General features: G+C 43.5%; 1 protein-coding gene across 1 annotated transcript in view; it reads left to right on the plus strand.

The window, feature by feature from the left end:
* The window catches only part of ttll12 (tubulin tyrosine ligase-like family, member 12), a 37,333-nt gene that overhangs the window by 8,646 nt on the left and 7,494 nt on the right, over positions 1–21,193 (plus strand). The window contains exons 5-12 of the mRNA XM_067254028.1: positions 945–1,078; positions 1,285–1,361; positions 1,459–1,575; positions 9,101–9,295; positions 9,455–9,566; positions 17,703–17,854; positions 20,535–20,616; positions 20,783–20,851. Of these exons, the coding sequence (XP_067110129.1) occupies positions 945–1,078; positions 1,285–1,361; positions 1,459–1,575; positions 9,101–9,295; positions 9,455–9,566; positions 17,703–17,854; positions 20,535–20,616; positions 20,783–20,851 (938 nt within the window). The remainder of the gene's footprint in view (positions 1–944; positions 1,079–1,284; positions 1,362–1,458; positions 1,576–9,100; positions 9,296–9,454; positions 9,567–17,702; positions 17,855–20,534; positions 20,617–20,782; positions 20,852–21,193) is intronic.

Raw genomic sequence — 21,193 nt, forward strand, 5'->3', positions numbered from 1 at the left:
GAAAAACTATGAAAAGTGTCAGCATTCCCTGTACAGCCTGGAACACTGCATTTACGACTGTGATCCATTTTCAATGTCCTTGAAAACTCCAATCCTCCAAACTTTCTTCTTTGTAATTCCCGTGGAAGTACACAAAGCAGCGTGCAGCACATTTTGGGGTGTGACAAAGCTACAGACCAGAGCCAAAAAAGGTGGAGGTGGTCATAGTTGAATAACTGTCGTTATTCAACTATGACAAGGTAAACTCGGTTTCGCAGTCAATGACCCCTTTAAAATAGTGTGTAGCTATTGCCTTCTGAATTTAGGGCTAAATTCAGAAGGTACTAGCTACACAATATTTAGTTAGAAACTAGCTAAGTAAATAGGGACCCATATCAATCGGCTTGCTCGTGAAAGTGACTCGTCGGGAATTTCACGAAAATGTGGAAGAGCTAATACAAATAAAAAACGTCACAACATTGTACTTTAATGTATAGATACACACCTATATCAAAACATTCCGGCCTTAAAAATTAATAATGTATACATAGATGATTATACTAACAACATTTAAAATGTTGTCCTTTCAAGGGAAATTATATAAATAACTCCAAATACACAAACAATTAAATGTTTTCTTTTTCCTTCTTCAAAGCATGTGCAAACTTTTCATAATAACACAAAAACAAACACAACCAAGTAAAAAAGATTGTGGATGGCAAACAAAGAAAAGCAACTGTACTGTTCAGTTTAGACAGTATTTTTTGCTCACACCTCGCTGCTTTGCTGCTGGCCACCAATAATAATAAGAAGAAGAAGAAGAAGAAAAGGTAGAAACACAGTAGGTGGCTTCGCATCTTCGCTGCTTGGCCACTAAATTATAAAACAATGTTTTGTATATTATTTTAATAGGTCATGAGATGAGTCAAACACAAAAAATCAGATCTTCATTGGTTCTCTTTCAGACGAAGTGACACGTGACTACGCATATGGTGAGAGCAACCCTCTGCTGAGAAGATGCCGTTTGTTACCGTGGGTACCAGCTAACCTTGAAGGGGTCAATACAGTGACCCCTGAGCCCTCCGACCTTTACTATGAGGTAAACAACCAACCTAGCCATATTTAACAGTTTCACTCACATCCAGACGATAGGATAGGAGAGCTGCATGGAGAGGCAGTGAAAGAACTTATGTTTACATGAATACATCCCCATTTTGGAATTCCTTACATGTCATTGTCACATGTCATTATTTTGCTCTATCCCCTACACAATCCCCATTCTTCTGTCATTCCTCAACGTTACAGACCATCTCACAAGAGAACCAAGAGAAGTTTCCAGTGGAAATCCTCTCCTACAGTGTTCCTGAAGACAAAGTATTTAAGTAAGATGATTAATCATCAATGTTCTGCCTCATACCATCCCTGCTTATGTATTTCATAACCAAGACCCACACTCACTTACCTGTCTTTCTGTCTCAGGGTGTACTCGGACATGAATCAGGTTCGAGAGAACCTCAAGCATCCAAGGTTCCAACTCACAGACATGAAGGAGGAGGCAGACATTATCTGGGGGTTCTCCCACATCAGAGACTACAGGTCAGACTTGGGTCACACACACGGTCACACACAGTGTTTATTAAATCTAGTTTCTTCCCCCTTGTTGGGATGTCAATCAGTGGCCGTAAAGATGAACAACAATTTCCTGTAACGTCCCTGTAAAGTAACAATAAAATATGTGTTCTGAATTTGTCACACCACAAAAAAAAAATTGTTACCTAACCACCCAGCCAAATTTGAGTGATTTATGTCGCCAAGTAACTAAAATAAGCTATCAAATCTTGAGAAAATTAGCAGTTTTCTCAGATTTCAAACGCTGGGGGAGTGTCCGCTGAGGTTGCTGAAACCATGCCCACTTGTTGGAAAGCTGCTCCTCTCTCAACTGTCAAATACCTCTACAACAAAAATGGATGTTCCTAGCAGTATTGGCTTTACACAGCCTTATAAATTTGAGCGTCCTTTTACTTTCCGAATGCACTCCGCTCAGAAAACGAGACCAATATAACATTAGGCTACATGCAGTAACTTTGGCTAGCTTACTTGAATATAATGTTAATGATAATATAAGCTAATATTAATTACTAAGATAGTTACTAGTTAGTCACTCTGGACTACTATAATTATAACATAAGCACACAAGGCAACGACAATGGCACCAGATGTCAGCGGGACAGGGGTATTAAGGCCGGGGGATACTCGGTTTGGCCCCGTTCACCAGTAACAGTGGATTGTCACTGATTCCCAGTTGTCTCTGGAGAATGTTTCTAAAACTACCCAGTGTAAAATGTTCACTGCAGAGGTGGGTGTAGGTGTTAATGATGAGATCTCCATCAAGGTGGCTCTTCACAAAACCAATCCACCACTCTTTGACATCATCTTTTTGGGGAAATCAGACCATGTGATGTCAGTGTCCCCCCCAGAATTTGATTATATTTGTGGTGGTAGGCAGGGGCGGATCCAGACGTTGTAAAAATGTGGGGCTCAGCCCAAACCTATGTCCTAGTATCGGTTAGATGTGAGTGTAGATAGGGACTTCAAGTAATGCAAGCGTGAGAAAGTTCTTTGCATTAATTTGAGCGCTAAATAGTTTTTGGAGCTTTACCTAATATAAACGTTAAGTTGAGAGACAGACTGAGAGGCAGAGACTGAAAGACTGAGAGACAGAGACTGACAGACTGAGAGACAGAGACTGACAGACTGAGAGACAGAGACTGAGAGACAGAGACTGACAGACTGAGAGACAGAGACTGAGAGACAGAGACTGACAGACTGAGAGACAGAGACTGAGAGACAGAGACTGAGAGACAGAGACTGAGAGACAGAGACTGAGAGACAGAGACTGAGAGACAGAGACTGAGAGTGAGAGACTGAGAGACTGAGAGACTGACAGAGACAGTCTGTCTCAGACAGTGTCTCAGACAATATGCAAATTATAATGTAGCCTTTATTTGTCTGCTGTTTCCTACGTTATCAATTGATTATGTTATGTTTATCAAAATGTTTAGCCAGTTGTCATGATTGTAAGATGAATTCACCATACAGCGCTTGCATGTACAGTTCTGCCTAAGAGGTGTTTGCTATGTTTAAATGTTTCCTTTGTGCTATGCAAAGATACATTTATCTAAACTTTGGCAGTACCCATCCTCTCTCTACTTTATACCAGAGGAATGTACCATGGCCATTCTCTGGGTCAGTTAAAGCCCAAACAACTGACTTTCTAATAACGAAACACAGACCTCGGCCTACGTCCTTACTTACATGTTAGCATGTAATTCAATTTTAGCCACAACAGTTGGAAAACCCCCACCAGATATATTCATGTATAAAGGTGAGACTTACCCCAAAATGGTAAAAAAAAAGTTTTTGTATTCGTAGAAAAAGACTTGCATCCGTAGAAATTGTTTTTCATCCGTAAAAAGTGTTGGTCAAAAATATTTTGGATAATACAAACTTTTTTACGGATGCAAAACTTTTTCTACGGATGCAAAATATTATTGACCCTAATTTGACTCCATATTCCTGTCCATATGTGAAATGTTGAGCAAGACACTGAACCCCAAGTTTTTCCTGAGGCAAGCAAGCGCCTTGCATGTCTGTTCCACCACCATTGGTGTGTGTGTGTGTATGAATGAGGCAAAACAGGGAAAGCGCTTTGAGTACCGTTATGGTAGAAAACCGCAGTATAAATGTAGCCCCTTTATCTTAACTTTAAAGATCTACAATGTCACTTATTAGGCAAAAGACATCACAATAAGTGTAAATAATATTGTTAGGTTTTAATCCAAATCACTCAATCCATTAATACATTTTGTCATTATACAACTTCTTACGCACGCCTCCCGAAAGAGGGAACGCAACGCCCCACTGCGCACAAGAACCTTAGGACCGGATGGTAGGATATGTAAAGGTCGTGGTGTAAAAACAAGGGAAGCAAGGCCAACTATCGTTTAACAGTGTTTTATTTACTGTTAAAGAAATGTGCAGGGAAAAAGGGGCTGGGCACAACCAAAACAAAGAAAGAAAAACAGCAGTCTCTATCCCTACCTCATCACAGTATTTCCCTAACTAGCACCGTAGGTCTGGCGTTCTACCCAAAATACAGGGGTTGGTCGGCCCAGGGGCCTGTACTACGAATCAAGATTTGGCGTTAGCGAGTTAACTTCAGGTTCAACCCAGGGTTTTCTGTACTACGACGGAGGATCACTTGTTACCGGGATAGATCGCCATGGTAACACATGCTGAACGGCTAACCTGGGGCCTGTACTACGAATCAAGATTTGCCGTTAGCGAGGTAACTTCAGGTTCAACCCAGGGTTGTCTGTACTACGACGGTGGATCACTTGTTACCGGGGTAGGTCGCCATGGTAACACATGCTGAACGGCTAACCTGGTCGGGAGCAGGTTAAGTTGGAGATCAGAGATCAACCGGTATAAAAGCCCCGCCCACTAACTCATTCTTGAGGATAATGCCGTCACTGTTCATAGAAGATCCTGTGGAGCTTGGTGCGCGGATAGTGAGAGGTGCGCTCAGAAGAGCCAGAACATTTTGAGACCGACAAAACCCTTTCGCATTCCCTCGTGAGTATCTTTATGAAAGATATAGATTCTCAGCAGAGGGAATTACGTATCATTGCCAGCTTCAGCCGTATGTTGCCAATGCGACACATCGAAGCCGGGCGCTCACAGTCCCACAGACTATATATACCGTTACGTTATTTCGCTACCTACTTTTATAGTGTGGGTGATGCGGAGAACCTGAGCAAGAACACGGTCTGCCGCGCAATTTGCAAAGGATTTTCTTCAATTGCTGTTGCCACCATACTCTGATTAATGGAGTGATGAAAAAGAGATGTCCAAAGTGCCCTTTGTAAAAACTTTGGACTCTAATATGTTGACAAAATGAAACAAGGATTTTCATTCTGTCTTCATGCAATGTTCTGATTTCCGTTCTGGAAATGTATGCACATTATATCATATTTTACAACTTCATGCATCATTTGCTCATTTAAACATACATTTACAGGAAACTAGTAATGAAAACAATATTTGACCTAATATTAGTTATCAACTGGGGAGGTTTCATGTTCATATGCTATCCCTATTCACTGGGGTGTCTCCCCTTAACCCATTCTGTTGTCCTTGGGTTGCTTTGCGCCTTTTCCTAATCATTTCCATATCAGAAATGTGTGTTTCTTTCAACCAAAACATTTCAAACCAAAAATAAGTGTGTATGGTACCATACAATGCTCTTCAAAAGTTAAATAAATCATCATTTCACTACTTTCATTGAATTTGGATGTTTCATTCACTTTTATAGCATTTAAAAAAAAGAATAAATAGGACATTAAAAGAAAGAAATGGTGAAAACCCCCACAAAAGACTCAAAATGCACACAAAAAAGCCACAAAAAGGTATAAAAATATCAAAACGTAGAAAAACGTTTAACAAATACATCCTTATGTGTTCTCCCTTCCTATAGGAACACAGAAAAGCCAGCCTTGTTGTTTTAATTAAAAGCCTCTTATACTCTATATCGAGCCTCTTATACTCTATATCGAGCTCCAGGGTTCTTTTCTACAGGGCCCTCGCATTGTCTGCTCCAACCTGAAACAAATAAAGAACATTGTCCCTTTGCAAGGCACACTTGGAGAAAGTTGAAGGTGTCCATTTGACTACTGTGTTTCAAGGTTCATTGCTTATAATTTGTGTCTTTGTCTTGGCCTTGAAGTGGAGGGCCTAGGCTCAGGGGGAGGAAGACGTTCCTCTTCCTGCTGAGTTTAACACCATAGCAATTTAATCAATTGAGTCATATTTGAAATTAGCACTGTAAGGACTTGTGTCTCATGTTCAGACCACCACCATTAGCAAGTCATTACAGACACTTCAATCACAGCCACACGTTCACACACTCTCACCATCTGTGTTGCAAGTGGTAAATAAAACTCAAATGTGTACCCCCAAAATGCTCTCTGAGCAGGCAGACACAGTTTCCTGATCATCTAGGAACTCCACTTGAGAAAGTAAATGGCATATTTGATCAATATTCAGCAACCACATATGGCATACATACTGGCGTATGACTATTAGTTTCACTGTTACCTCTGTATGGCACAAAGGGACAACAGTGGGTGGTGGCAGCAACACCACTGTATTTCCTGTCACTGCAGAGAACAGTAATACATTTCACTCCTACAATATTAATAAATAATTGTTGAATGAACATGGTCACATAGATTACTTGAAACATACATATGCTTGGGTTTCCGAGCTGCTGCCACCAGGGTCTGAAGAAATGTCCCCTTCCACTCCTTCCATCATGGGGCGACCCTGATAGAGGGCCAGCTCCTCAGCAGGAGTGAAGTCCTGTGGAGGAGGCCCCCCCCAGTTTTCTTTGTCTTATGTTTCTTCCTGTTGGCTGCAAGCAATTTCATTGTTCTATAGGCCCTTTGTAGCTATACCAATATCCTACAAAAGGGACTGACTCAGGCAATTCAGCCTTGTACTTGTTGGCCTTAAAATATGTGCAAGTATTGCCTACTGCTACTTACCGTTTTGAATTATGGTTTTATATAATTTTGCTCCCACGATCGTTTGCCACTGCCAGGGTTGCAAGTAAAATAATACAGCAACAAAAGTTTAACGTTATGGAATGCACACGTGTAATTATGGTCACATCTTGTGCCTGGGGCACAATATATCAATAAGTCATGTAGCTTACACATTTACAGCGTCTGCCATTTTCTGCCAGCTTGGCAGCAGCGACTTTGCTGATTTTTGTCTGTATTATATGTCTGTATTCCTGATATGTTTGTATTACAATATTTCACGCAGGAGGAGTAGACAAAGTTTGGAAGATTATTGTCGTCTCCTCCTGCGTGAAATGTGCGGCTCTTGTTTTGTCCATGTTTGCGATTGGACATACGGTGCAAACACCGCCCCTTTATGTGAACGAGCACGTCTCTAGATTGGAAAGATCTGGGTTGAGTTAGAAAGTTGATAACCGCCGTCGTGATACCACTTATTGCGATTGTTACGCTTCGCGTAGCCGGGTAACTGAAAGTGATCCAGAGCATGTCGATCTTGATTCGTAGTACAGGCCCCAGGTCTTACCTTGTGTATATAGACAATAAGGTTATCCTGCGGGTAGTGTAAGCCCCGGGGCCTCTTGCCTAAAGCACGTGGCTTTCCCCTTTCCCCCTGGAAACAAAAGCAGAAGGGTGTTAACCCAAATAATAATGAACAATGTTACCAAAGATGCAAGTACAAATGACAGATACAGACCCCCAAATGTCAGAAAGCAGCACACAGAACAATAGAGACAGCAGTCAGCCAAGCTCCTTTGCTGGTCAGCCACTGAGGGTTAAATAAGGCACATCACAGCTGCAGCCACTGACGAGGGGGGCACTAGCATAGCAGCGCACTGATCCGGGGATTCGACCAATCAGCCAGCCACTGCAACTAGCTTCAGAAGCCATCTTGCCCAAACCTAAAGGAAAAAGACCCCCCCCCCATACAAACCACAAACAGTCATACGGACACAGAAACATGGAGCCCTGGGGACGTAACACAACTGAACAAACTGTTCGGTTTGTTCAAAAAATACTTAAAGGGGTCATTGATTGCGAAACCGATTTTACCTTGTCATAGTTTAATAACGACAGTTCGGTGGGTAAAATGGGCATACACTGAACCTCAAAGTCCATTGACACCTCTTTCCTATCTAAATCTCACAACTCGAAACTGCAGCTGTAAAACGATCGGTTTTGAAAAAGCTGTATTTGTGACGTCACAAATTCCACCTCACCTTTGTCACGCCCCAACATTTACATACAGACCAGCACTCTGGTGTTCTGGCCCAGGATCTCAGACACTAGTTTAGCTGCGCGCTGCTCTGTGTACTTCCACGCGAACAACAAAGGAGAAAGTTTGAAAGTTTTTAAAGTATATTGAAAATGGACCATCGTAAATGCAGTGTTCCAGGCTACTGGGAATGCTGACACTTTTCATAATCTTCCCAAGGAACCAGACACTCGATGGGCATGGCTGATATCTTTCTATGAGAAGATCCCTGTGAAGTTCGACACTCATTTATTCATTTGCTCGAACCATTTCACCAAAGACAGCTTTGAATGAAAACCTTGGACAATTTAAAGAACAATTTGCTAAGCTGCTGTTGCTGAAAAGAGGTGCTGTTCCAACCATATGCTCATCACAAACGCAAGCTGTAAGTAACTAACAGTTAGCCTATTAGCAATGCTAACGTCTCCTGTATCTAGCATAGGTAGAATGCTAAATACGTTTCTAAACACATCAACATAGCTCTACCTTACTCAGCAAATGACTAGAGCTAGACTAGCTGTAGTCGGCATTAGAAGGGAAGCTTCCGAAAAAATAGCCAGAAAATGAATAGCAGTCTAGCCTATTGCTAACGCCTGTCTAGATTATTTATTTGAAATAACTGGAGAAAGGCAGGTGCTAGATACAGGATATGTTAGCATTGCTAATAACTGTTACCGACAAAATCATACTACAGCTTGCGGTTGTGATGGACGTAAGGTTGGAACGCACCTCTTTTACAGCTTTGTCCCAGGTTTTCAAAACCGTCCTTGGTGAAATGGTTCGCGCAAATGTGTCGAGGGTCGAACTGCACAGGGATCTTCTACGCTAGACAAACATCAGCCATGCCCGTCTAGTCAATGTTAGTTAGACTCTAGCTCATCTGCTTTTTACTAACGCTGATTTGCAAGGAATGCAAGAACAGCTAGATAGCGTATTGGCGTATACATACCCTATTCGGAGACCTTAAGGAACAGTGTGCAATACCCCAAAAACCCAGTCAATCTCCCCTTTAATCCATATGCACATATGTGTCACTGACATCCAGGTTGAGCCCCCTTAAAAAACAAGAGATATACTGCAAGCATTTGGACAGAAAAAGTATTTGGACACTAATGGCTTCACTTAAGATCACAGTTAATGTGTTTCGTAAGTTTATTCCAAAGATTTGTGGACATGTAGACAAACACAGGCAAGCCCTGAGCTTGGTGGTCCTTGTCCCCAACAGGAGGCTGAGTGAGGAGAAACCGCACGTCTTGATCAACCAGTTTCCATGTGAGACGATCGTCACGGTGAAGGACTGCCTTGCAGCAGTGTCAAGGAGGGCCCGGGGGGGCCAGGGGGCCGAGTGGCTGCCAGAGACATTCAACCTCCAGACAGAGCTGCCCCAGTTCATCAGACATTACCAGCAGAGACAAGAGAGGTCTGGAATTTGTTGTTTGTTTGAATATGTTGGGAGCAATTTGTTCCTTGACCCTACCCACCAAAAAACGGTCTAATTTAACACTCCTTGATCTTCTGCTGTATTTTTTACTGCAGTTTTACTGCACACTGTGTCTGTGTGTATGTGCATTCTTTATAGGGGAGAGGATAACCATTGGATTTGTAAGCCCTGGAATCTGGCTCGTGGATTGGACACGCACATCACCAACAACCTGGACTACATCATCAGACAGAGGGAAAGCACACCCAAGGTGGGACATGCTGGTTGGTTGATTTCGTACATGTTAATGTTAGTCACAATCACTAGGGGCCCTATTTTAACGGTCTGAAACCCAAGTATCAAAACACAAAGCACAAGTAACTTTGTGGGCAGGACTCTGGCGCTGTTGCTATTATACCGGCGGGATAAATGACTTTGCGCCTGGCGCAAATCTAAAATGGTTTGGTCTGAAGTAGCTACATTACTAATGGGTGTGGTTTGGGCGTAACGTGCAATAAACCAATCAGAGCCTCATCTCACATTCCCTTTAAGAGTTTTAGTTTAGTTCTTAGAATAAGTTTAACTATTGTACTTTTTTACTTAATTTAAGACCTGTCACCTGTTCTTTTTAATCTGTATATGGATGACCTCTCTAGGGCATTAGAAGTGTGTAAGACTGGCTGTATGGTGGGGGATATGTGTATTAATCATCTGATGTATGCAGATGATTTAGTTGTTATGTCTCCATATAGTGCTGGCCTACAGCAACTGCTTAGAGTCTGCTCAAACTATGGACTACAGTATGATATCAAATTCAATGTAAAAAAGAGTGTTGTAATGATTGCCAGAACTAAAGATGACAGGAAGTTATGCCTCCCCTCCTTTTACTTGTCAGGGCAAGAGCTGAAAGTAGTTGCTAAAGCAAAATACATGGGCCACTTCATCAGGGATGATGTGATGATGATGACATACAGTGTCAGTGCTGTAAATTATATGGACAAGCAAATATGCTGGCACGCAAATTTCATATGTGTAATGTCAAAGTTAAAACATCTCTTTTTAGAGCATACTGTACTCCACTGTATACAGCTCACCCATGGTGCAGCTACAGTAAAGCAAAGATGCATAAGAACAGTTTAAGAACTGTGGAAACCACATGCCCTTACTGTATATGATTCAGATGCATTGCACGAGACTGATCTGTGTCCTAGTGAGGGTTGTGCAAGGTTATGAGTTTGGACATGAGTCGAACTGAATAACTGGAAGGTCATGACAATAACATAAGTACTTATGTTATTGAGTTCTCTATTGATAATAGAGAAAATGTCATGTCAAGTGACTGGATCAAATACAGAGATTGGATGAGAAGTGTTGGAGAAATTCTAATATCTATACCTGTGTGATTATTGATAGGATGATGTCAGTCGGTGCCCGGAAAGTTGCACGACAATTAAGTGTTGACTTTGTTTATTAGAATGAGGCTGGATCATGTAACCATCCATGACAGAGTGGTTAGATGAGTGTGGCACATGGATCACAAAAATCCTTTTATACAATGAATAGACCAGTACAAATATAGTTTACACAGAATGTGTCCTTACAAGGCACATCATGTGGTCAGCAAGTTGTACACTTGAAAGACAACATCTGACAACATCGTTACTCTGTACAGTTGTGTCCTATATCTGGACTGGAAGAGACCTCACTATATGACCTCTTGACATCATAAGGAGAGAAGCCTCTCTTATACAATGACAGTGACATTGATTACTGTCTTGTAATTGGATATGGGAGGGGGAAACACCCTTCTGCAAGCATATAAACTGTTGTGAAGTGATACTTTTGCACGCTTCCTGCTTTGCTGTACCCTGCTATGCACAATGCCTACTTTACTGAATTGAAGACAAGTCTCTCGAATGTTTTCTGAGCCCTTCGAGTGGGGGTTTAACTCCCACAAAGTTAAGAGCCATGGTCAGAATAGCAAGCATTTAAAGCTGCAAAATGTCACAGTCATGTGAATTAGGGCTATAAAAGGCTGAGCTGTAACTGTACAATGCTCTGTGATAGAAATCTGTGCTAGAGATCTACTAAAGCCTGTGACATCAAAGGAAATCAATTCCAAATCATTCTCAATTCTTTCTTCAAAATAATGCATGAATTGTTTGAACCATCTAACACTGTTGTCAAATAGACTTTTCCATTGAACTAAGCACTAATGCTTATTACTGCAAATCTAGTCCTTTATTGTCTGCTTCACTTACTTTTGATTTTTTTTTGGATAAAAGCATCTGTTAAAAAAATAATTCATTGTGAAAATGAACATCACAATTGAGCACAGTTAAATGGGTAATAGGTAATCATTTTACTTAGTTTTATGACATTAGTTTTTGGTTATGTATACTTATACGAAGTGTTAAGATGTGAGAAGCCACTATGTTTTCAGTTATCTGGTTCGTACTATGGCATCTGGTGGAGTTTTATCTGTCACTCACTATCAGAAGTGACTCCAGGACAGCGGTCAACTTGTTCATGACACATTAAGAGCTTGACTGTATCTCCCAGTGCAGAGGTACTGTCTGAATAGACAATGGTTTCCCTCTCATCTTTGATGTTACATCAGTGCAATTTACATTTGAATTACAGTGTTGTGAAGAATAGATTGTTCCCCTGATATTGATCCTTTCTTTGTGTCGGCGGCCCGTCAACACCCTCCTTCCCCCCAACTCCTAGACGACCCTTTCTCAGCGAGGCAGGCTGCTCACACCTCATACAAGACACCTATCAAGTACTCTTTAATCTCTTTAAACCTCGTAAACCTGCACTTCAGAGCAGTTTGAAGGGCTGACGACTCAGTGAGACTGGGTCCACAGCTACTCAGCAGACGCGTTCCTGTAGTGGTGTTCTCTGTAAAAGATGTGCTATGAAAGATTACCATGTAGTGTTTGTGCCAGTGTGTGTACATATGCATTCCAGTTGGATCTCACAAATCAGGAAACTAGAGAAGAAAGGTCTCTGTCTCTTCAGGAACGGTCTATCAATTTAGGTTCTGGGTTTATCAGTTTTTATCTACCTTCTAATTGGAGAGATAATCTCAACACTTCGACTCTTCAAAGACAAGAGTGTTTCAGGAAGGATAAACCATATCAAGAGCGATGACAGCTGTGGTTAGAAGTGTCACTGTTCAGCAATATAGGGGATCAGCCCAGTTGAAGGCTGGCTGACTCTTTCCTAGTCTCTATTTAAATTCTCTACACAAAAAATAATAAATATAAATTGTATTTTGTTTAAGTGTGGGACAGACTATTCCTTGGTATTAACCACTGAATAAGTCCGTCTTAGGTAACTTGTATTACGGTGAAAGTACCAAGTCAATCAAGTCAGTTACCAAATATAAGTTCAAGAAATAATCACAGTATCTTTTCAGATCTGCAAGGTTCAAATGTCTGGTATACCCAAATGGAGTGTCTCAGAGGATTTGGACAACAAATACAGAATGATGGGCAGTTGCAGTGTTTCCTCTATGTTGATTTTTCTAAATTTCTGCCGCCACGGTATCAGAAATAGGGCTGTAAAAATTTTTTGTCCGTCTATCAGCAGTGATTGTTAGAGTGCATGTCGGAGAATAGCACGGACACACGCTTCACACCGCAGTTGAGATTGCGTGTGTGCGTCCTTGAGAACTGTAAGTCGTATAACTTATGTTGTCAGTTCATTTAAGCCTGTTATTGTATTAGTCTATAGTTCTTGCTAATTTAAATTAAGTTAACTGGTGATTTTCGTTGTTTGTATTCTTCCCCAGGCTAGCTAAATTGCACATGTCTGTTGATTCGATAGCGATTGCTGCCTTTGCTCACATTTGTATTTTAAGTATTTTAAGTGCAGGGGGCTGGTAGAGTAGCCGGGGGGTGGGGACACCTGAATAAGTTGATGTGTTTCTGGTTGATGAGCCTCTTCGTGCTCACGGTTTAGTAGCAGTGATTTACATGCATTGATGTGAAGTAATAAAGTGATCATTCCAGAAAAACCTCTCTGCGTAGTGACTGAGATCGCTACAATTGGTGTCAGAAGTAAACTTTAACTAAAGTGAGTGTGATGAAGAAAATCTAAGTACTAAGTCCTTGGGTTAATTTCTCTAAGTTTGAAACAGCACAGAAACTTCCAGAGTTTGATGCAAAGTGTTTAAGTGTTTAATCAGAATCCAATACAAACAGGGTGATTCCTTTCAAACTTGAGCCAGATTCAGAATCAGACTGAGAAATCTTCTCCGGACATACTATTTTATATCAAAACCTTATCAGTTCTGTAAATTTGCTATTGGGTACAATATTGTTGATCAGAAATGCATAATTAATTTTACACTCTATTGGTCTCTCTCTCTAAAGGCTTCAGATTACAGGTGCATAGAGATATCATCTATTTTTTGTAGACCCGCTCTGACCTTGACGGCCAGTCACACTGGGCTCCGGGCCGTGGGTTGTAAAATCGCCTCATTACTGCTGGGTTTTGTAGTTTTTCTATAGTAGAAGCCTGATCACATAGCCTTCTCTCACACCCAGCCCCAATCATCCAGATTAACATTTTTGGGCTTAATTTTCCTTCTATATCTTAGGGGAAATACTAAACAGTCAATCGTTTTGCATCAGCCTTTTTCAGTAGTGTAACATATAAAGGTATAAAAGTGATTAAAAGTCATATTTCAATCATATAATCCATACTCATTCTTCATCTTTCATAATTACAACAGTGTGATATTATTCCACTTCAAGTGAGCTCGGGAGACAAGTTCGTTATCGCGTAAGGAGGACTTTTCTGGCGTGAAAGTTAAGGAGGAGGGAGACAGTGGTCTTGCCCGATGGTCTGAGGAGTTTCAAAGGATGGAACAGGCAAGATCTCAGATACGGGATTCGGCTGCGAGGATGGCTTTGGAGGCTGGCATGGCTGCAGGTGCAATGTCAAAGTCCCACGCAGAGCATCCGCAGAGAGGGGGAGGGGCGGACTGTGACTGTAACAACGTCAATCATGGCGGCGCCCGTAGTACATGGTCCTCAGTGAAAACACCCAAGTACGGGGGTAAGTCAGATTGGGAGGCCTTCCATGCACAGTTTGAGTTGCTGGCTCACGCGGGGGAGTGAACGGAAAGAGAGAAATCCCTGCAGCTTGCTATGTGCCTCACAGACGATGCATTAAAATGCCTTTTGTTGGTTAGCCCAGAGGACAGGCATGATTATGGGGCTTTGGTGGCTGCATTAAAGAGGCGCTTTGGACAATGTGTGCAGCCTGGCCTGCTGAAAAATGAACTCAGCAACAGGTACAGACTCCCAGGGGAGCCCCTGCGGGCATTAGCAAATGACATTGAGAGCCTCACTCGGCGGGCATACGCACACATGCCACCTGATGTGCAGAGCGAGCTGGCAAGAGACCAGTTCGTCAGAGCTCTGTCCCCCACTGAGCTGCGTGTGCACGTGCAGCTGGAGCACCCTCGATCTCTGCAGGCTGCATTGGAGTTGGCAGTGGAGAGGGAGTTTGTGTGGGGTGCGCCAGCTGGAGGTAGCCACAGTGAGAGCATGCCCTTAACAACAGTGGCAGTGGGCACCAACGCTGGCCTGGAAAAGCCAGCATGGGCATCTGAGCTGACGGAACTAATACGGGCTATGTCTATCCAGTCAACCCGTACCCCGCACACATCACCCAGGGTGTGTTGGGGGTGTGGCCAGCCTGGTCATCTCCTCAGGCAGTGCCCAAAAGCACCCAAGGGTCCGGGAAACGACATGGGGTCCGCATAGGGGAGGCTGTGCGGACCCCAGCCCCATCCTCTTCGTCGTCTGCAGGAAGGGCCCGACAGCACGGACGGGGGAGTCAGGGCCCACTCCCCCCAGAAGCAGACGACAACATCCCCACGGAGCCTGTGGTAGTGGTGGGGTGGACTTGTGTTGGGGACTTTTGTCACGTCCCAGTGACCGTAGAGGGGGTTCCCTGCTCTGCTCTGGTGGACACGGGGTCCACAGTGACGCTGGTAAGACCTGATGTGGTGCCAGGCTGGACTCAGTTAGAGCCCACCACTGTGCAGCTGCGCACAGTCACGGGCGGGCTGGCACCCATGAAAGGCAGGGGAGAAATGACACTGACTGTGGGGGGAAAAGCTGTCCGCCACCCAGTGTGGGTGGCAAGCGTGCAGGACCCGTGCATACTAGGACTGGATTTCTTGAAGACCAGCTGTCAGATGGACCTGGGCAGAGGCACGCTGAGGTTTCAGGACTGGCCTGTCATCGCGTTGTCGGCCGTGACACCCCCAGTTGCTGCACCCATTACTTTGCCGGCACGAGAAGTTGGCACGGCAGAGCCGCAGGCCACACCCACTTTTCCCCAAAACCCCTCACGACATCAAGGGTGCGTGTTCCCCTAACAGGCAACCCCTCCACGCCCACAGCATTGCTGTTCAGTCGCCTCCCTCTCAGCTGGAGACAGAGGTGACAGCAACCAACTCCCCTCCACCCCTGCTGGCAGTGCCAGCCCCCAACAGCATGGGCTGCTCGTCTCCGTCCCTGCTGTCCCAGACGGAGGAGGAGACAACGCGTTCTGACATCACGAAAATCTGGATGGAGAACTGTGGCGGCTGTTAGTGGAGTTTAAAGACAGCTTTGCACTGAGGGAGGATGACGTTGGGCGGACACAGCTGGTGGAGCATGAGATTGACACCGGGGACGCCCGCCCGATAAAGTGCCGTCCCCGCCGGCTTCCGCTGGCACGGCAAGAGGCGTGTGACAAAGCTGTCGGGAACATGCTACAGGCAGGCATCATTGAGCCAGATAGCCCCTGGGAAGCTGCAGTGGTCATGGTCCCCAAAAAGAATCGTGAGTGGCGCCTCTGCTCTGACTACAGGCCACTGAATGGGGTAACTAGGAAAGACTCATATCCACCACCCCGCGTGGATGAGTCTCTGGACTTAGTCTCAGGCTCTGCCTGGTTTTCCTCCCTGGACCTTCACTCTGGCTATTACCAGATGCCTCTCGCCCCATCTGCCCGACCAAAGACTGCCTTTTGCACTGGACGTGGGCTCTGGCAGTTTAAGGTCCTCAGTTCTGGATTGTGCAACGCCCCTGCTTCCTTTGCCAGACTGATGGATCAGGTGTTGACTGGCATCCCACGCCAGGAGTGCCTGGTTTATCTGGACGACATCTTGGCACATGGAGCCTCTTTCGATGCCGCCCTGTTGTCATTACGGCGCGTGCTGGAGAGGATCCGGGAAGCAGGGCTGAAACTCCACCCGGATAAGTGCCATTTTATGCAGCGGCAGGTGACTTTTTTGGGACACAGAGTGGGGCGGGAGGGAATTAGCACTGTGCAAGACAAAGTGCAGGCAGTGGCAGACTGGCCCGTCCCGTCTTTGAGAGGATGACAGTTGTGATCAATTATACAAGAAGCATAAGTCATAGACAGCTTAACAAGAAAGCATTTACAACATTTAGTCATTTAGCAGACGCTCTTATCCAGAGCGACTTACAGTAAGTACAGGGACATTCCCCCGAGGCAAGTAGGGTGAAGTGCCATGACCAAGGACACAACGTCATTTTTCACAGCCGGGAATCGCACCAGCAACCTTCTGATTACTAGCCCGATTCCCTAACCGCTCAGCCATCTGACTAATACACAGGTGATTTGGTTTGTCTGGGCAAAGTCATTGTGAAATTTGTGGTTTCCTATTATTCTGCTTTTGGGACTTGGACATTTACGGGTCATGTCCTCATGAGATCAAACATTGTTCAATATATTTAGAACAATCAAAACAAAGTGTAAAAGTAATATAGAAATCATTTGTTGTAATCCATAATGAATCAGTGGTTAATGTAGCGTATTTCTTCGATTAAACGCTGCCCTCAAATAAACGCCGCCCTCGAATAAACGCTGCACCAAAAATGAACATTGTGTAATAAACGCCGCCCTCGATTAAACGTTGCACCCAAAAAATTTGAAGGTAGCTGACTTCGACACTCGCAAATTCGCTTTTCATCAACCCCAAGTTTGCCGCTACAGATCTGTTGCTGCTGGTGAGTGCACTGCACAGCTTTCTGTTTGAAAGCTAAAGTGTAAGAACGTTTCGGCATGCTGCTTCAGATCAGAACGTGCGGCTTCAATTTTACACTAGGCTTTGTGTTTGACCTCCTTGTCTATTCTTTGTTTAGCTATGGCCACGCTGCAGCTACAAATCACTAAATCTCTCTTACTAATTAAACGCCGCCCTCGAATAAACGCTGCCCTTGAATAAATGCCACACCAAAAATTCACATTGTGTAATAAACGCCGCCGTGTTTAATCAAAGAAATACGGTAGTTAAAGCTATGACTCTCTGGTTAGATGGCTTGTTGGCTGACTGACTAACTGGCTGCCCCTCTACCCGTCTATTTCACAGGTGGTGTGTAAGTACTTGGAGGACCCCGTGCTGTTTCACAGGGAGGAAGTGGGGATGGTGAAGTTTGACGTGCGCTACATGCTGCTGCTGCACTCGGTGCAGCCCCTCAGACTCTACGCCTACAACGTCTTCTGGCTGCGTTTTGCCAACAGGTCAACACAAACAAAGTCTGCGTGGCTATTGGGAACTTAAAACATTCTGTTCCATTAAAAATCCAGTATTCCCTAACCCCTAACCCTAAAACTTTCTTTAACTCCTAACACCAACCCTTAATGTAATTGTAATCCTAACACTGATTCAAACCTGTAATTATATAGTATATATTAGTATGCCAATACTACAATACAACAGCTCAAGTCTCTTTCCTTACAGTGTAGGAGGTCCCTCTAATACAATATGTCAGCTGTGATGTGCGGTGGCAGAAATCTGAGAATCAAATAGCTATAAAACGGTTGAATGTCTTTCAAACAAACATTTATTATACAGACACAACAATTACACACAACCAACCAGAAAAACCATCCGGCCTAGGAAACACCAAAACAGCATCTCACAGCTTCTGATGGCCAACTGTCTTCAAACTTAGCTATTTGCGGAGCGCCCTGGAATATTGTAGGGAGACTTGGGTTTTCCTATTTTCAAAGCTGTCCAAGTGATTGATAAATGCCTATATCTGAAAATCAGATTACGAATCTGTTTCCTTAGACTATGTTTTCCGCAGTCTTTCTATACATGTTTACACATGTTCTTAGCCAATGTAGGGTTTTTACTTCAGAAGGATTTGTATCAAAAATAGACTCGGAGACGGAATATCTTTCAGAGTCAAGGTGGCTTGATGGTTTATTCAGCAATGCAGCAAATGATACAGGAACGACACAAAAAGCAATTACATACCACATAAAACCCATTACCGGTATATAGCCTGATATGAGGAAAATCTCCCGCCCTGCATAATATTGTTTCCAAATGTTTTAGATGTTTATTCCCACGTTGGCCAAGTCCAACCTGTCTTCGATAAAGCCAACATGCTTGCACACTCATTATCTCTAATGTCCGCTCAAAAACCCCTCTCTAGGTTCCCTGTCCTCAGACCCTACTTCAACCCTTCTCCCCATCTAATATGCGTCACTTTTAATGAGACCTCCATATGTGTCTCTTCACTTCTCTGGCTAGGTCAGCTTGATCTGCCACTCTTGGTCCTTACTCCTTCCCATGGGTGAACATAGATCCCAGAATCAGAGGTAACCCAAATACAAGGCCTTCAACTCTGAGTGTTCGCCAGCTGTTAACCCTTGGCAACTTCCCTTTTTACTGTCCTAGGGAGCCATGTTTTCTAACTCCTGAACCCATAACAGCCTCACTTGAGATACGCACACACAACAGTCCCATAAACTGCCAACTCTCAATGGCCCCCCTTTCTCCTTTGAGAACATTCTCTTGACTCTGGCACCATTTCTGCTGTTGTCCTCTTATCAACCTTCCAAAACCCCATCTACCACATTCCTTACTTGACACTAGTTCAGGACTAGGCCTTTCTTCTGAGTACCCCACATTTCTGCCTACCTGCCCTATAATAAATAAACCACGACACCAACAACCCAGCCTTTTGTGTTTCCAATGTACAACCCCCAATCACTGCCTGTGGCTAACATCCCCCTGCTTTCCCACAGACCCCCTGATTCATTTTATGAACACAGGCCCTTCAGTGTGACATGACAGAAACTTAACAAAACAGAAAATCCAAGACATTCTAATCCAACAGATATGTAACAATTATGTTACATTCTTCTGTGGTGTGATGAACTTTCAACTCATTTTCAGTTCTGCTTTACAGACACTTTACGAGTTAATGAGTTTTTGGGAATGTTTTAATGGAAAAGCAGCTGAATTACCTTTTCCTAATCAGACATCCATTGAGGAGAAGAAAGTATCCAATGTATATATTGAATGATTGACTGGCTGTACAAAACTTTATACCAACGTAACCATCATCGACACACAAACATAAGACACTAACACAAAACCACCTGGCCATGAATCAGACGGGATCAAAAGTAGCGCACACCCAAATAGCATCTCGCAAGTTCTAATGCCCAACCTATCTTCAGCTTCGATATTTAAAGGAGTGCCCTGGATTTTTTTTAGCATCTGGTCTCTCCAGGAAACAGTGTCTTCAGAATTCTGCCATTACCAGACCTTATAAAATGAATATTTCTGTCAGAAGGCAGGCCGGAAGGATGCACGACAATGAAAAGGGTTCACTTGGTTTATTTAGACGAGCTCAGATCTTGTGACCGTCCACGGCAGAGTGGTCAGCGTGGGGCAACTGTCTCCCAGACGTTCTTATATACATTAGCTGGACATGTTCAAACATAGAATGTACAGAATTGTTTCCTTACATGGTCTAGCATGATCAGTACATGGATACAGTATAACAGGCAAACAGGTGATGTCATCGTAACTCATGTAAGTCCTGTTTATACATGTTTCCTCCTTACTGGCTCCCAAGAGTCTGGACATAGTGCATTGAACGTCTATATTCGTTCTGTAAGGGGCCTCACTGTATGACCTCTTGACCTCAGGAAGACACAAGCCTCATGTATACAGAAACTCTGCATATCAAAGACCCATCAAGTAGAGACTCCGTTCAACAGCTCCAGATTCTAGCATATAAGAGGTGGGGGGCAGGGTGACACCCTGCCCCCCACCCCCAATTGCCCCCCAATTGCTTCATTTATGCATTTTATCTCTTCCTCTACCCCTGCTCTTTCCCACTAACCTTTTTTTACTCTCCCCTTCCTCCCTATATCTCTCTCTTTCCACCTCACACAGGCCTTTTTCTCTGGACCATTTTGATGACTATCAGAAACACTTCACTGTGATGAACTACACACAAGGGGTGCAACTCAAGCAGGTACAACATGCAAGCAAAGCAAACAAGTCAGCCAGAAGGACGGTTTGAAAATAAATGATTTTGATAGCGTATTTATACACACAGACATGAGGGAATAAATCCAGTTTAAATTCATGTGAAATTGCCATACATGATGCCCCTCTTTTTATTATTCCTTTTTGCCAAGGTACACTACGATGAATTCATACCCATGTTTGAGAAACAGTATCCACAGTACCCATGGAAGGATGTGGAGGTAAATATGCATATTTAACTCTCAACACTATTGAGGTCAATTTGACTCCCTGGTTCGTTGAGTCTGTAGTTCTGAAGACTACCAAGTAACACGGGTCACAAGCGACTGACACTTGGTTGTGTTTAATAACAGCTTGCAGCAGTAATGTGAGTATGCCAGAGCATTTGAGGTCACGTGGAAATGGAGAACAGATGAACAAACGCAAGGGTTAGCCACAGTAATAACATGTAGGGTGACACTTAGGATAGCATCCTGGAACGTTGTGTGTGGAGACGACTCTTATCTTTTAGATAAACATGCCCTCTGGTTAAATGTCAAAGTAACCTGGCAGGTCACTATGCG

This window comes from Osmerus mordax, chromosome 17, assembly GCF_038355195.1.
Source record: "Osmerus mordax isolate fOsmMor3 chromosome 17, fOsmMor3.pri, whole genome shotgun sequence".
NCBI lineage: Eukaryota > Metazoa > Chordata > Actinopteri > Osmeriformes > Osmeridae > Osmerus > Osmerus mordax.